The sequence below is a fragment of the Montipora capricornis genome, chromosome 8, assembly GCF_036669925.1.
Source record: "Montipora capricornis isolate CH-2021 chromosome 8, ASM3666992v2, whole genome shotgun sequence".
NCBI classification, from domain to species: Eukaryota; Metazoa; Cnidaria; class Anthozoa; order Scleractinia; family Acroporidae; genus Montipora; species Montipora capricornis.
This window is the reverse complement of record NC_090890.1, coordinates 46251473-46266472: the sequence shown is the minus strand read 5'-3', so window position 1 is coordinate 46266472 and position 15000 is coordinate 46251473. Positions and strand designations below refer to the sequence as shown.

The following is a 15000-nucleotide window of genomic DNA, read 5'->3' as shown; positions in this document are numbered from 1 at the left end:
CTGCAATGTCACCAAGAACACAGTTTTCAGTTTTAATGGCAAGCTTGGATGCGGCATGGGCAACCCACTATCTCCAGTCCTTGCAAACATTTTCATGGCTAAATTAGAAGCTGACGTAGTCCGACCTTTCAACCCGCCATTTTATGATCGGTATGTTGATGATTGTTTCTCTAAGAAGAAAAAGAACGAGCCTGATGCTCTATTCGAACGACTAAATCGCTACCACCCTAACATTGTTTTCACTGTCGAGGAAAACCCCGACCATTTTCTCGATACTGCCTTTAGTTATACCAACAAGTTCAATTGCAGCGTCTTCAAGAAACCGGGGAAACTACCAACACATTGGAAATCTGAGGTCCCTACCAAGTGGAAAAGGAATTGCATCACTAGCGCACTCCACAGAGCCAAACGCATCTCTACCGATTTTGACAAGGACTTAAAAACTCTAGAAACTTCTTTCATCAATGCAGGTTATCCGAAACGTTTTATTTCGCATACAATCAACAACTTTCTAAACCACTCGCCCCAAGATGACAACATCATTCCGAATTTTCTCTTCGAAGAACGAAAGAAAGTTTTCATCAAGCTCCCTTTTTGCGGTAAAAACGAAAAACTCAGTAAGACGTTTATTGAAAAACTCAACAAGTTCACTAATTTCAATTTTATTTTTATAATCCTGTGGCAAACAAGGCAAATCAAAACCATCTTAAACAACAAAGACAAAAACACTCACAGATCCAAAGTTGTTTACAAAGGTGATTGTTCTTGTGGCGATGATTACATTGGCGAGACTGTACGAAACCTAGCAGTACGAATTGTGGAGCATTCAAATCCTACTCACACTTCTGAACCTGCAAAACACCTGCGGGAAAACCCATCACATGCTTTCACTTGGCGTGTTCTCTCCTCGGCACAGACTTTTCACAAGCGTAGGATCGTCGAGGGGCTAATGATCCAACAATTCCGCCCCAGTTTGAACAAACAAGTCATTTCTTATGTCTCCAAAGTTTTCCCTTTGGGAATTACATAAGATATAAATGTACGCGCGGACGGTCACCCATTTTTTAACCCTGATGATGGCAAACAGCCGTTTGAATATTTTAATTTTTTAACTTTTAGCCTTGTATATAGAATATATTTTACTAAGCGAACATTATGGACAATAATTGTTTATTATCATCATTATCATTACTACTATTATTATCATTAAGCCAGGTCACAGCATAGTTAGTGGCGGTTCGATTGCTGATTAGGAGCACAAAGGCTCTTTTTCCGGGTATTCTCAAGTCACATTAACAAATATATCTCCTGAAAATGCGAAAACTGATGAGCTGGCATGATTTGCATTTCTGGTTGACCAATACTATAACTTAAGAAGGCATTACTGTCCTCCAGATTGTGCGTCAGTACGTACCCACGTAGCTACGCATTACTTATGAGGTGTTCACTCGATGTTCAGATATTGCTTCACAGTGACAAAACATCACCTTGCCTTTTCAAAAGTAAACAAAGGGAAGAAAAACCGTGCAAAATGAATAAGCTGGTACCATTTTGTTGACTTAAGCCTTCTTGTCAAATTTTTGCTCAAAAATAACCAAGAACTAACGGGAATCGAAGTGAGGGAGAATTAACGAATAAATTTGGGGAAGATTTTCAAGATTTATTTTTGAGCCATTTGCTCTATTTCAGCTGACGGGATCTTTCCTTCTTATAAAGCTGCAAAAGACTACAATAAATTCGTTTACATCGCCGAACAAATATTAAATGCACTTTCTTTCGTTCGCTTATTTACACTGCGTGGGCAAAAGGAGACGACTTGAAATCGGAAAGTGATCCGTTTAAAAGGTAACTTGATAGGTCAGAAACCGCGCGCCCTGTTTCAGTGGTAGCATTCCAGTTGAGTTAAAGGTGGCCCACACTTGTGAAATGGAACTTAGTTGATGGTAACTTCTATAATAGGAAAGTAGGAAAATAAAAGGAAATATTCCAGAGACAAAGACCTTGACAACAGCCTTGTCGCAACAGGGAAAAATGAGAAATTCTTAAATCCAGAAAGAAATAAAAAAATCGGTAGCGCAACAAAGATGACGGCTCTTGATTAGCTTTCAAGCGAGTAGGTGCAAAAACTGCGTTCATTGTTGCTCCCAACATCAAGGGAGTTTCTGTTTTTTTTTTTCCTTTTTGTGTGCGTGGATATGCTTTTGGTTTTGTTTGCAAGAAGATCCAAGGAAAACTATAAGTGTTTCTACCGGTAATAAAAGGGACGGAAAGGTTCAGATTGTGATTAACAATCATGACTGGAAATCGTCCAAACCGGTCCGACCAACAAATAGCCGACTGAAATGGTAGAAGTGAGAAGAAATAAAAGTGCTGTTTTCTGGCGTTTTATTCGTTGTAGGAGATATTTGGAATCATTGCCGGTTTAGATCAAAGCGATTTTGTTGAGTAGCGCAAATTATTTTTTATCGAATGAGATGAATTGTCAATTAGTTCTTCCCATGTAGGCCTGCTTAGTTAATTCTTTTCAGCAGCTTTAACTGAAGTAAAATGCATGCACGACTGATATCTTTGAATTGGTTGAATAAAACAACAAGAAAGGAAGACTCTTTTGTTAGGCATTACTGGTAGGTAATAAAACATTAAGTGACCCCTTTTCAAAGGCCTTAACGAAATATTTAAACTGAAACTCCCCGGCTAAATTCGTTTCGCCGGAGGAAAAGAATAGTCAGCTGCGTTAAGTCTGTTTTTCAGACCTGCGCTGTTGGCCCAAATTCCGCGAAAGGTGAGATATGAAATCAAAAACAGGGCATCATTGGCTTGTGTGGGCTTTTCCTTTTTCTTCTTTTTCTTCTTTTTCTTCTGTATCGTTAACAACACAGTTTAGCAAGGCAAATTCGATACCCAGAAGATGTAAATTGTGAAATGTAGTATAGTAGTTAACTTCGGGCGAATAATGATTAGCCTAGTTCATCGTTAGTCTGCTTATTTAGAAACTCAAAGTTTTTGAGCAAAGCCTGCCGCTAACCGTAGAGCAATTCAAATAAATCGCCGAAATATTTTTTCCAAGTCTTAAAGTCCGCACTGGCCGCAAAATGTAACTAATCGAAGGATAATAAAATTTCTTTCAGTATTGAAGAAAATTCCCATTTCCTTTCTTTTCTTTTTTTTAGGTGAGACCATTCTCTTGCGAAATAAAATAGAACTATCCCTGGAACACAAGCTGTGGCTGTGTCAATAAAAGCGAAAACAGGCCAGGGGAATCTAACTAGAAATAAAGTAACTGTATGTTAAAGAGATGAATAATACATATAGAAATATGTTCCATAATGAGCCACCTAAAAAATGAAACCGTTTCCCAATAACAGGTTTGAACCGCAAAGTAGGATTTTATTTGTATTGAAAACTTACCAGCCTGTCCATAGCTGCTTTGTAGAACAATATGAATTAACTGTGGAAATGAATAAAGGACTTAAGATTTTGTTTTTTTCCTTTTTTCAAAAGAAAGGAAGTGAGCGAGATAAATGCAAAGAACTTATCACTCTACGTATAGAATTTTGCAAAGCGCTTTTACATGGTTTTGAAACCAATGGACTTACCGTTAGTGGAAGAAGCGACGGCAATCGATGGCGGAGTGATATCATGTTGATTTTTTTTTTCAGATAAACCGCTGCTAAACTGGTGCCTTTCTTGGAAACCAGCCTAGTTTTCCAGAATTATACTGGTAGTTGCTTTCATTGTCTCAATTTCAGAGGAATGAAAGAACATCCTGCAAATAAACGTACAGCAATCATCCAGCTGTCTTAAAACACCTTGACTTTTCAATGTTTGCATTAAAAGGGAAACAATATAATTTTAATGAATTTGCATAAAAAAGAACCAGATATGTGAGACTGAGACACGAATGTGTGTTAACCGTCAAAATGTCACGAAAAATGCTACTTTCATTGGCTAGCCGAAATCTGTCTGTACATCACACTTCAAATTTGCTCCACTCTCGCGGCGTCTGCCATTGAGTTACTCCTAAAAATTAATCTTCACTGACATTTCAAGGTTCCGTGTAATTTTAAGCCTTTCAGAAATCTAGGACATGAGAGTGTGTGTTAACCATCAAATTTCTCTTCGGTTTTTGCTGAAATGTGAATGTGTCAATGTACGTTAGCATCTATTTTCCATGCGTCTTCAGAAATCATCACCACCACGAATTTTCTCTGACTATTCAGATTCCATTTAACTTCAACATTTTTCAACACTAGGGAATGGAGATTTGTGTTAACCGAGACTAGTACAAAACGTCACAAGAAGTCCCGCTTTCCTCGCCTAGCTCAACCTGTAACTTTGAAACGCTGTTAGTACAGTGGCGAAGACGATTTCTGTGGCGAGTATAAAGATAAAAAGATGAAACAAAAAAGGAATAATAAGCTACATAGCTGTTTTCCTTGCAAGAAGAGGCCCTTCGATCTTCCTAGATAACTCGGTAAGAGAAACGTACAAAGGTTTTTTTCATGGATTTCCTACAGAAATCGCCCGCTAAAATTTAATCGATCCTCACGGACATTTCAGGTCGGTTCCTTTTAATTTCGATTTCCTTTTCTAAGAGAATCTCGCTAAATCTGTAGTAACCGCGCACCCGAAAGTAATGAACACCTAAATTACGTGTTATTTTTAGGCTAAGCTTATTCCTTAACTGATGAAATTTTACTGGCAATCTAAAGCTAGCTGCCTACGCAGAAATTCAGCGTCGAAACATAGCTAAAAGGCGAAGTTCGAACACTTAAGCAAATACGCTTGACTATGTGTCACCACTAAATCATAACCAAAATAACAGAACATGTCAGTTAACTTTGGTAAATAAAAGAAATTAAAGTTCAAAGTGTTTTTCAATCAAGATTTGGAAAATATAAACTGAAAAGTAAAATACTATTTCGTCGGCCTTTTTTTTGCCACAGGAACAAAACTTTTGATTGAAAAAGAAAATTTAGTAAACGGCGAATCTGGAAGTTCAAAATGAAAAGAAGTTAAATTGAAAAAAAAGTTTTCAAGGCAGTGAATTGTCAAATTTCTCTCTTGTCCCAACATCAATTTAGTCCAAAACCTAAAAAGAAGGTACGGTAGTTTTAATTAATACCGATCCATTTCACCGGATTCCCTCCTTGCCCGGGTTGCTCGAAGCATGGTTAGCCGCATTAACCAGCGTTAAATACCATGGGAACTTGTAGGTTTTGATACCTCTTAACCAACGGTCAGCGCTTACCTGGCTTCGAGCAACCGATCCCTGGTCTGTTGCTACTTACGGTGTTTAAAATTTCCTTCGCAGGGAAGGTAAGGAAATTTTTTCCTTCTTTTAATTATAAAAAAAATGTGGCTTTCTCCCATTTGATTTCACTGGCATGTTATTCTATTGCCGGAAATTAAAATACTCGTCGATGTAAACGGAAAATATATCAATAATATTTCTTGGGTGAAAAGTACTTGAAAGCACCGAAATTATTTTTTCATTGATAAAGCTGGGCATGGGACAAAAGATTTCATTCTAAAAATGGATGACTGGCTATCGATCGTGAACTGTGCTATAGCAACGTAAGGTACGTCAACTCCGATTTCACTCTGAAAACAATGCAAAATGTTAGAATTTGACCTTCGTTTCAAAGCGCTGTTGATATATGATCGGCGCTCTTCTCGTGGTCGTGGATTTATTATTTTTTTTCAACAAAATTAATGGAATTTGATGGAATTAATAGAAGCGTATTTTGCAGCCAGCACCATGCGTAAGAAAACAAAGGAAATTGCCAGAATGAAGGTGTTAATTGACTATTTTGAAATTGTCCCTTGATAATAACAAATTCTCGAAGGCCAGTATCTTCACTTGCAGGTGCAAGAAGTTTGTTTGTCCACCTCTCAAAACTAGGCACGGAATGCGCACATTCGCGTCAATTAGTTGTGCTGTGCACCTTTTGAGCACTTTTCGAATTTGGAGCACTATTTTACGTTTCCAGCACTCTTGAGCACTTTCAGGAATTTTCGGCAAAATTTGGCACTTTTCCCAATTTTCCACATGTTTAGAGCAATATTTTGTGTTCGAAACGTTTTCAGCAAGCCGAGGTATTCTATTATCATAAACTTTGACATGAACACCTTGTCGCCTGACTGTAGTTATGGAAATACACGTGCAAATATCCCCTTAACCGTGGGAAAAAGGAAAGGAAAGGAACTTTATTCAAGTAACTATCCAGCGCTGGAGCACTAATTGGGGACACTGTAAACTGAAATCAACAAATTAACGCAAATCAAAGCAAATGTTCGTTTTTGAGGAGAGGGGAAAAGTGGAGTACCCAGAAAAAAGCCTCTCGGTGCAGAGTAGAGAACCAACAAACCAAGAGAAAATGAGGGGACATAGAGGGAGGTTCCCGGTCCAGCCCTTGGAATATGTCATGTCCACGAAAGTTATTTTTAGACGAGCGGAAGTCTTTGTTCTAGAGGAAGTCTGTCTTCCGAGACGTCCGCATGTATTTTGAAAAGACATGATGAATATAAATATTCATCAGCCTTCCACGTGCGCCGCCATTTTCTCTTTTTACTAAGAACCTGAGAGCGAGGCAAGACTACATTGGGACGTCTCGGAAGATAGACTTCCGCTATAACAAAGACTTCCGCTCGTCTAAAAATAACTTTCGTGGACATGACATACCCCGGCCAACGCCCTGAGCCTCCCTTTCTGTGCCGTCATTTTCTCTTGAACAAACTCAACCCACCTATGACGCGAAATTCGGGCCACACTGGTGGAAGAGGAGTGCGCCAGCCCTACGTAATTATAATAAAATCGAGTATTACTTATATGCTTGGCTGTTGCCGCTATGCTTGTAATTATGCCTCAAAAAAACTTTCCCTGACCCCCTTAAAGCGTACCACGAAAAAACCCAATTTTCATAATAAATTATTAGCACAATATTTAACAATTATTCGCCGAAGGCGAAGTGATTATCGGTGAATATTCACCGAGACGAAGTCGAGGTGAATATTTACCGATAATCACTGAGCCTGAGGCGAATAATTGCATGTTTTAGTATAAATACACAGGTGATTATTTCAAAAAAGAGAAAAAAAAACATTTCAAGGCGAAAATCATCCTCACTTACAGTGGCAAAACGACTACTGGCAGCCATTTTGTCGTCGAGGTGATTATCGGCTGATAATCCGAGATAGCGAGCCAACGAGAGCGCGCGATTTTGTATAATCACCTGTGTATTTATACTAAGAACATTTAATCCAAAGGCCTCAGGAGCCTGGCATAATGAGAGTAACCAGGCCTAATTAGATAAAACCGCTTGAGCACGCACTGGGAACAAGCGTACACTGCTAACAGTAATGAAAACCACATAGAACATTAAAATAGCTTGGATTCGGGCAATAATAGCTCAAAAAAGAAATAACTGTCGCAAAATGGAGCTATTATGCTGGATGCTCCACCTGTAGTATTATTCTCGAAATTATGCCAGCATAATGTGTCAACCCTAGAACAGCCAACTCAGCGCTCTTCGTTGTTTAGTGCTGCTTGTTTGATGTGATTGTGTATGACTGTTTCTGAATCGGTTAAATCATTGCCCCGCGGGGTTTCGCCCAGAGACCAAACTTGGAGTCCCTGCGTATCTATGGAAATTTAAGATATTTCCAGTACAATCGGGACATAACTTATGGGGAAGGAATTATAGCTCGCATTTATAAAATGTACAAATGAAGAGAGCCATGAAGCTACTGACTACTGGAGAATTTTAACATGCCATTTGCGGCATACGGCAAACGCGTGACTAAAAGTTTACATGATTTGTGTCTTGCAGACCAATAAACAAAGAAACTTGTTTCATTTTAACATATTTTCCGCCCGTTGTCTACAAATATCAAGCAATTTCTAAAAGGAGAGAGAAAAGTTAGAACTGATACGAACATTTGCATTCGTTTACAACAAGCAGCAGCCTGTCGCTAGTCCTTTTCCTTTGCCTTTAATAAGGGACTGGTCAGAAATTAACAGGGGGAAGGTGAAGATTTTCAGTAAATTTAAGCGGCAAACATAAAATGAAAAATGCCCCCCCCCCCTTGTAAGGGTTTGAAATGTCTTGAACCTTCCCCCTGGTAGTCGTCCTAAAATTCTCTTAACACTTCTCCCTTCCCTCCCCTATCTTGATAAATGATGGCTCCAAATTTGTTATACAGTGGTAGTAAAAAAATGGTCCAGTATATTTAATAAAGCAAACTTAACATGCAAGTGATGTCTCTGTTGGAGAAAAATGACTTTAAAAGCTTTTTGCTCAATAAGATGATAAAAGGTTGTACCACTGGAAACCAAGATACACAATATGGTTTGTATTCGTGTTATAAAATAATGGTAAGCATCCCTTGATTATCACAATCGGGCTTAATTTCTTGAGACCCTCCCTCTTTTGCTCTCTATTTCTTTCACGGCCCTCCCTTTTAAAGGGCTAAAAAAAAACTGACCCTCCCTGCTTTCCACCTCCCCTCCCCCCTGCTAATTTCTGACAAGTCCCTAAACGCAAAGTTAAATCTCTCTTATAAATATTCTATGCAACAACTCGCAGTAATGATACCAAGACTGTACGCTTGTTGTTAAACTTACTCGAAATTCTCACAATACACAACATTCAGCCTCGTAAATAGCATATGTCACAGCACTTCCTGTAATATCTAACAACTATTCACCGACTTGGAGGTGGCTGGTGGAAATCTACGGTATCTACTGTTTTAGTATGAATTCATTAAAAACTTGCTTTATGCTTCATGCTCCATACAGTCTGACTGATATTGTTGGCAAGGCATTGCTCTGGGCGAGCTGCCTTTGCTGGGACACAAATAATACCATTTATGTTTGGGATATTTTGGCCAAGCCTTGATGGAATAGGCCGTTTATTGAAAATCAGCATGGTAACCTAGGAAATACCCAAATATAGAAGACATGATCCCAGCAAAGGTGAGGGGACACACGCCATCCACAAGAAAGTAAAAGTGGGGGGGGGGGGGGGGTGGTAAAATTGATTTGACTCTGTTGAATCAGCCTACGCCTAGCTTGCACAAATGGTGAATGATCTCCAGAAAATCTCTGATGACAGAAATGCGCAAACTGCAACATGGGAAATAACTAACTAAGCATGTCACACTCAGCATAAATCCATTTATTTCCTATGGGCAATAAATTCCCTTTATTCAGTTAATTTTTCTTCTTTATTTTGGTTCCTTACCCCGTTATTAATTTTAACATTACGTTATAAGGAGACCAGGTAGAAAACTGGAAGATTACCTTCCCCTCCATTAGACTTTGGATAACTATGCTGTTATTTTTTGCTATTATGCTAATGCTTAATGCTCAAAGTTTTGCTATTATGCTCTTATGGCCTTGCTAAAATGCTCGAAAATTCCCTCAATACACACACAACAAGAGACACTAATTAAATATAAAAAAGTATATATCTTTGGCTGTCTCTCGGTGAATTTCATCATTTCAAACAAGTTTTTAATTTTTCACGATACAAAAATCTTGCTAAAATGCTGGCATTATGTTCGATGCTTTTTTGCCTTGCTATTATGCTCAAAATAATGCTAGCATAATGTGCCAAAGCCCAGCCTCCCTCCTCAAAACATTTGAAAGCAACATTGCAAATAATGTTTGCTGTGAGGAAAGAAAGTTGATTTGATGTGATTTGCTGGTTCACCATTGAAACATTTTCTTGGCGTGTCGTCAGGCGAAGAGCTATGATTATCGTCAAATTTTTATTTCCTTCCTGCTCGATGCAGACAAATTTATTCATTGCATGCAAAACGCTATTTTACATCTAGCACATACCTTGAGACTATTCAGCGACATGAAGAAACTGACATATGGAGGTTGCCTTTGGAATAACAGACGATTATACCTTCTCGCCTATTGATTTAAATAGAAAAAGGGTTGAAAGGTGTAACGGCCACTTGTGTGCTGGGAAACAAGCTTCTGAATATTCAATTTGCTAAGTACCATAGTTGGAACAACAAGAGCGAGGGGTTTCCAAATATGGTTAGCACTGAAACATTCAACCAATCAGTTCGCACTGAATATTCGGAAGCTGTGAACGCGCGTCACACGTTTCAACCCTTATGGCTTTCTGCATAAATATGATTAACCGTAAACAAAGTTCAACACACTGTTTTACATGTAAAGGCAAGGTAGCGTGACTTTGCCTTTTTCCTTCGTGGTATCTCTAGGCAGGCATTGAAAACTCTCGGAAATACCCTCACGGTATCCAGTGAAGTTACTTTTAGATTCCCGCAAGAAGTTGTATTTTATGGTAATATACAGATATGAACCTACGAGTTAACTCGCTAGACAATATAAATACTGAATTAATGCTTTAGGCCCTTCACAGGACAAATGAAACAACAGAACATTGAGTGTCTCGGGGAAACAAATCGTACAAAACTCACTGTTTCCCTTGGGATCAGTCATTAAGTGCTTATTGAACCCGGGATGTCTAGACCTCAAGGCAAGCGCTCTAACCACTGAGCCGTTTTGCCTCCTGTCACGGTATGATGCCATTTCACTTTTGTAAACTGCCGCAATTTGTTTTTTTAAAACAGGTGTATTTTCTGCCTAAAGGCGTATCTTAATGGTCTGGTCGATATTAGTCTATCACTAAAAAATAATACGTCAAGTCACTATGTATTTATATATCCCACTCGAAATCGGCACTGAGGAAGCCATCATTTTGAATTATTCTTTGGTATAGTATTAAAACTAGCATTAACTGAAAGCTCCTACGTCGATTTCTTTCCTCGGCTCGCCATTCATGATCCAGCATTATGGAACTGTGCAATAATTATCTGGAGGTGTGGGGGTGGTGGGAGGTTTGTAATGAGCAAGGTGGCCTTTTTAGTGAAGTTAAGAAAACTTAAAATAACATAACTTGTAACCCATCCTCCTTTTAAGTAAGATCGCTACCAACTCCCCTCGCCCCCTTCAATTCGATCTTTTGGGAGGAAATTTGGAGGGCACTGAATTTAAATTACCTTAATATATTTACGTGAACGATATCTTTGTCAGAGATGAGCATTACTTCAAAACTCTACTCGTTCTTGTTTTGTTTCTTCAGATATGATTTCATCATCTTCCTTATCGTGATGCCTTTCAGTTTCAAATAATCGATCTGCATACATATTGAGTAATCTTTCAATTATTAAGTGGGTTTTGTTTCCAGATACCTTAGCACCTTGCTGTGGAAGATACAGTTTTAAGTAGCTTATTGGTCAGCCTTTCGACGTCTTCTCTGTTCTCTCAGCACATATTTTGAGATGGCGTTTCTCTCCAGTTTTGAAATCTCCTCCCTATTCTACGCCATTATTAAACTTTAGGCCCCTCCATTGGATTTAGAATAATTATTGCACAGTCCCTAAAATTGTTACACACGCGTGCGTGCTTAATATTAAGTGTCTATCAAAGTTTGTTGAGGTGATAGGCACTTCAAATTGGTGTTGGTGTATCTTTATTTAACTATTCTCACTCACGGAAAAGTCTCGACGTGCCTTTCATCACCACGTGAACCACGTGTTTTCGGTTTGTCTTAATTCTATTGGCCTTTAAAGTCCCTAGAGGCCGTCATAGGGCCTTTTACACACCCCGCTTGGCATATTTCGCCCTCTTTTCGCAAGTCCACTCTTAGTTTCAGTTCGTCCTGTTTTGTATTACAACTTTTCTCAGCGCCGCTGAAGCGTTTTAACCATGGCACACCCGGCTCCTCCTGACCCAGACGCTTTTGCCGCCATTGCACCGGCACCCGCTCCTGCACCCGAGGCAGCGCCGGCTCCAGCGCCTGAGGTAATTTTAATTTATCATTTATTGTGCTCTTCTCAGCTTTCAACTTACATTTTTTAAGGAACTAGGTTTACCCTGGTGTTCGTAAGGTCTCTCAGTCTTCTTCTGTGCCTTTCCTGTCGGTGTTGCGAGTATTCACGGAGCTAGTTTACCCTGGCACCTTCAACGTCTGTGCAACACATTATTTTTTCGAGAGCAGTTTTGCAGACCTGCAGTGCAGCACGTGTTCCGCTAGAGCCTGTTTACGTTGGCGTTTCTTAACGTCTGTGCAACGTATATTCAGTTTTAATTGGTTTACGTTGGCTCTTCTTGCGTCTGTGCAACGTGTATTTCGTTATTAGTGTTATTACGTGTTTACGTTGGCGTTTCTCAACGTCTGCGAAACGTATATTTCGTAAGCTCTTGTTTACGTTGGCGTTTTCTCCCCGTCTGTGAAACGTATATTCCGTAAGAACTTGTTTACGTTGGCGTTTTCTTACGTCTCTGAAACGTATATTTCGTAAGATTTTTAAATTAACAGGGGAAAGGTGAAGATTTTCAGTAAATTAAAGCGGCGAACATAAAATGAAAAATGCCCCCCCCCCCTTGTAAGGGTTTGAAATGTCTTGAACCTTCCCCCTGGTAGTCATCCTAAAATTCTCTTAACAGTTCTCCCCTCCCTCCCCTACCTTGATAAATGATGGCTCCAAATTTGTTATACAGTGGTAGAAGAAAAATGGTCCAGTATTTTTAATAATGCAAACTAAACATGCAAGTGATCTCTCTGTTGGAGAAAAATGACTTTAAAAGCTTTTGGCTCAATAAGATGATAAAAGGTTCTACCTCTGGAAACCAAGATACACAACATGGTTTGTATTCGTGTTATAAAATAATGGTAAGCATCCCTTGATTATCACAATCGGGCTTAATTTCTTGAGACCCTCCCTCTTTTGCTCTCTATTTCTTTCACGGCCCTCCCTTTTAAAGGGCTAAAAAAAAACTGACCCTCCCTTGTTTTCCACCTCCCCTCCCCCCCCCTGCTAATTTCTGACAAGTCCCTAAACGCAAAGTTAAATCTCTCTTATAAATATTCTATGCAACAACTCGCAGTAATGATACCAAGACTGTACGATTGTTGTTAAACTTACTCGAAATTCTCACAATACACAACATTCAGCCTCGTAAATAGCATATGTCACAGCACTTCATGTAATATCTAACAACTATTCACCGACTTGGAGGTGGCTGGTGGAAATCTACGGTATCTACTGTTTTAGTATGAATTCATTAAAAACTTGCTTTATGCTTCATGCTCCATACAGTCTGACTGATATTGTTGGCAAGGCATTGCTCTGGGCGAGCTCCGTTTGCTGGGACACAAATAATACCACATTTGTTTGGGATATTTTGGCCAAGCCTTGGATGGGCTAGGCCGTTTATTGAAAATCAGCATGGTAACCTAGGAAATACCGAAATATAGAAGACATGATCCCAGCAAAGGTGAGGGGACACACGCCATCCAAAAGAAAGTAAAAATGGGGGGGGGGGGGGGTGGGGAGGGAAAATTTATTTGACTCTGTTGAATCATCCTCCGCTTAGCTTGCACAAATGGTGAATGATCTCCAGAAAATCCCTGATGACAGAAATGCGCAAACTGCAACATGGGAAATAACTAACTAAGCATGTCACACTCAGCATAAATCCATTTATTTCCTAAGGGCAATAAATTCCCTTTATTCAGTTAATTTTTCTTCTTTATTTTGGTTCCTCACCCCGTTATTAATTTTAACATTACGTTATAAGGAGACAGGGTAGAAAACTGGAAGATTGCCTTCCCCTCCATTAGACTTTGGATAATTATGCTCAAATTTTTGCTATTATGCTCTTATGGCCTTGCTAAAATGCTCGAAAATTCCCTCAATACACACACAACAATAGACACTTTTTAAATATTAAAAAAATATATATCTTTGGCTGTCTCTCGGTGAATTTCATCATTTCAAACAAGTTTTTAATTTTTCACGATACAAAAATCTTGCTAAAATGCTGGCATTATGTTCGATGCTTTTTTGCCTTGCTATTATGCTCAAAATAATGCTAGCATAATGTGCCAAAGCCCAGCCTCCCTCCTCAAAACACTTGAAAGCAACATTGCAAATAATGTTTGCTGTGAGGAAAGAAAGTTGATTTGATGTGATGTGCTGGTTCACCATTGAAACGTTTTCTTGGCGTGACGTCAGGCGAAGAGCTATGATTATCGTCAAATTCTTATTTCCTTCCTGCTCGATGCAGACAAATTTATTCATTGCATGCAAAACCTTATTTTACATTTAGCACATACCTTGAGACTATTCAGCGACATGAAGAAACTGACATATGGAGGTTTCCTTTGGAATAACAGACGATTATACCTCGCCTATTGACATAAATCAAAAAGGGTTGAAACGTGTAATAACCCCTTGTGTGCTGGGAAACAAGCTTCTGAATTTCAATTTGCTTAGTACCATATTTGGAACAACAAGAGCGAGGGGTTTCCAAATATGGTACTTAGCACCGAAACATTCAACCAATCAGTTCGCACTGAATATTGGACGCGCGTCACACGTTTCAACCCTTATGGGTTTCTGCATAAATGTGATTAACCGTAAACAGAGTTCAACACACTATTTTACATGTAAAGGCGAGGTAGCGTGACTCTCCCTTATTTCTTCGTGATATCTCTAGGCAGGCATTGAAAACTCCCGGAAATACCGTCACGGTATCCAGTGAAGTTACTTTTAGATTCCCGCAAGAAGTTGTATTTTATGGTAATATGCAGATATGAACGTATGAGTTAACTCGCTAGACTAAATAATGCTTTAGGGCCTTCTGAGGACCAATGAAACAACAGAACATTGAGTGTCTCGGGGAAAAAAATCGTACTAAACTCACTGTTTCCCTTGGGATCAGTCATTAAGTGCTTATTGAACCCGGGATGTCTAGACCTCAAGGCAATCGCTCTAACCACTGGGCCGTTCTGTCTCCTGTCACGGTATGATGCCCTTTCACTTTTGTAAACTGGCGCAATTTGTTTTTTTAAAACAGGTGTATTTTCTGCCTAAAGGCATATCTTAATGGCCTGGTCGATATTAGTCTATCACTAAAAATATGTCAAGTCACTATGTATTTATATATCT

The 15000-nt window shown here is 39.1% G+C and overlaps 1 protein-coding gene across 3 annotated transcripts in view; it reads right to left on the bottom strand.

Moving 5' to 3' along the window:
* LOC138060083 (polycystin-1-like protein 2) overlaps positions 1–15000 on the bottom strand; it is an 83646-nt gene that overhangs the window by 58225 nt on the left and 10421 nt on the right. The window contains exons 1-4 of one of the 3 annotated variants that reach the window (XM_068905782.1): positions 9848–10132; positions 6750–6798; positions 3597–3766; positions 3409–3448 (exon numbers count right to left, since the gene is read on the bottom strand). In XM_068905782.1, coding sequence (XP_068761883.1) covers positions 3409–3448; positions 3597–3641 — 85 coding nt within the window. In that variant the 5' untranslated portion in view covers positions 3642–3766; positions 6750–6798; positions 9848–10132. Of the gene's footprint in view, positions 1–3408; positions 3449–3596; positions 3767–6749; positions 6799–9847; positions 10133–15000 lie in introns of those variants that run through there. The other 2 variants (XM_068905783.1, XM_068905784.1) reach the window with 2 other exon arrangements.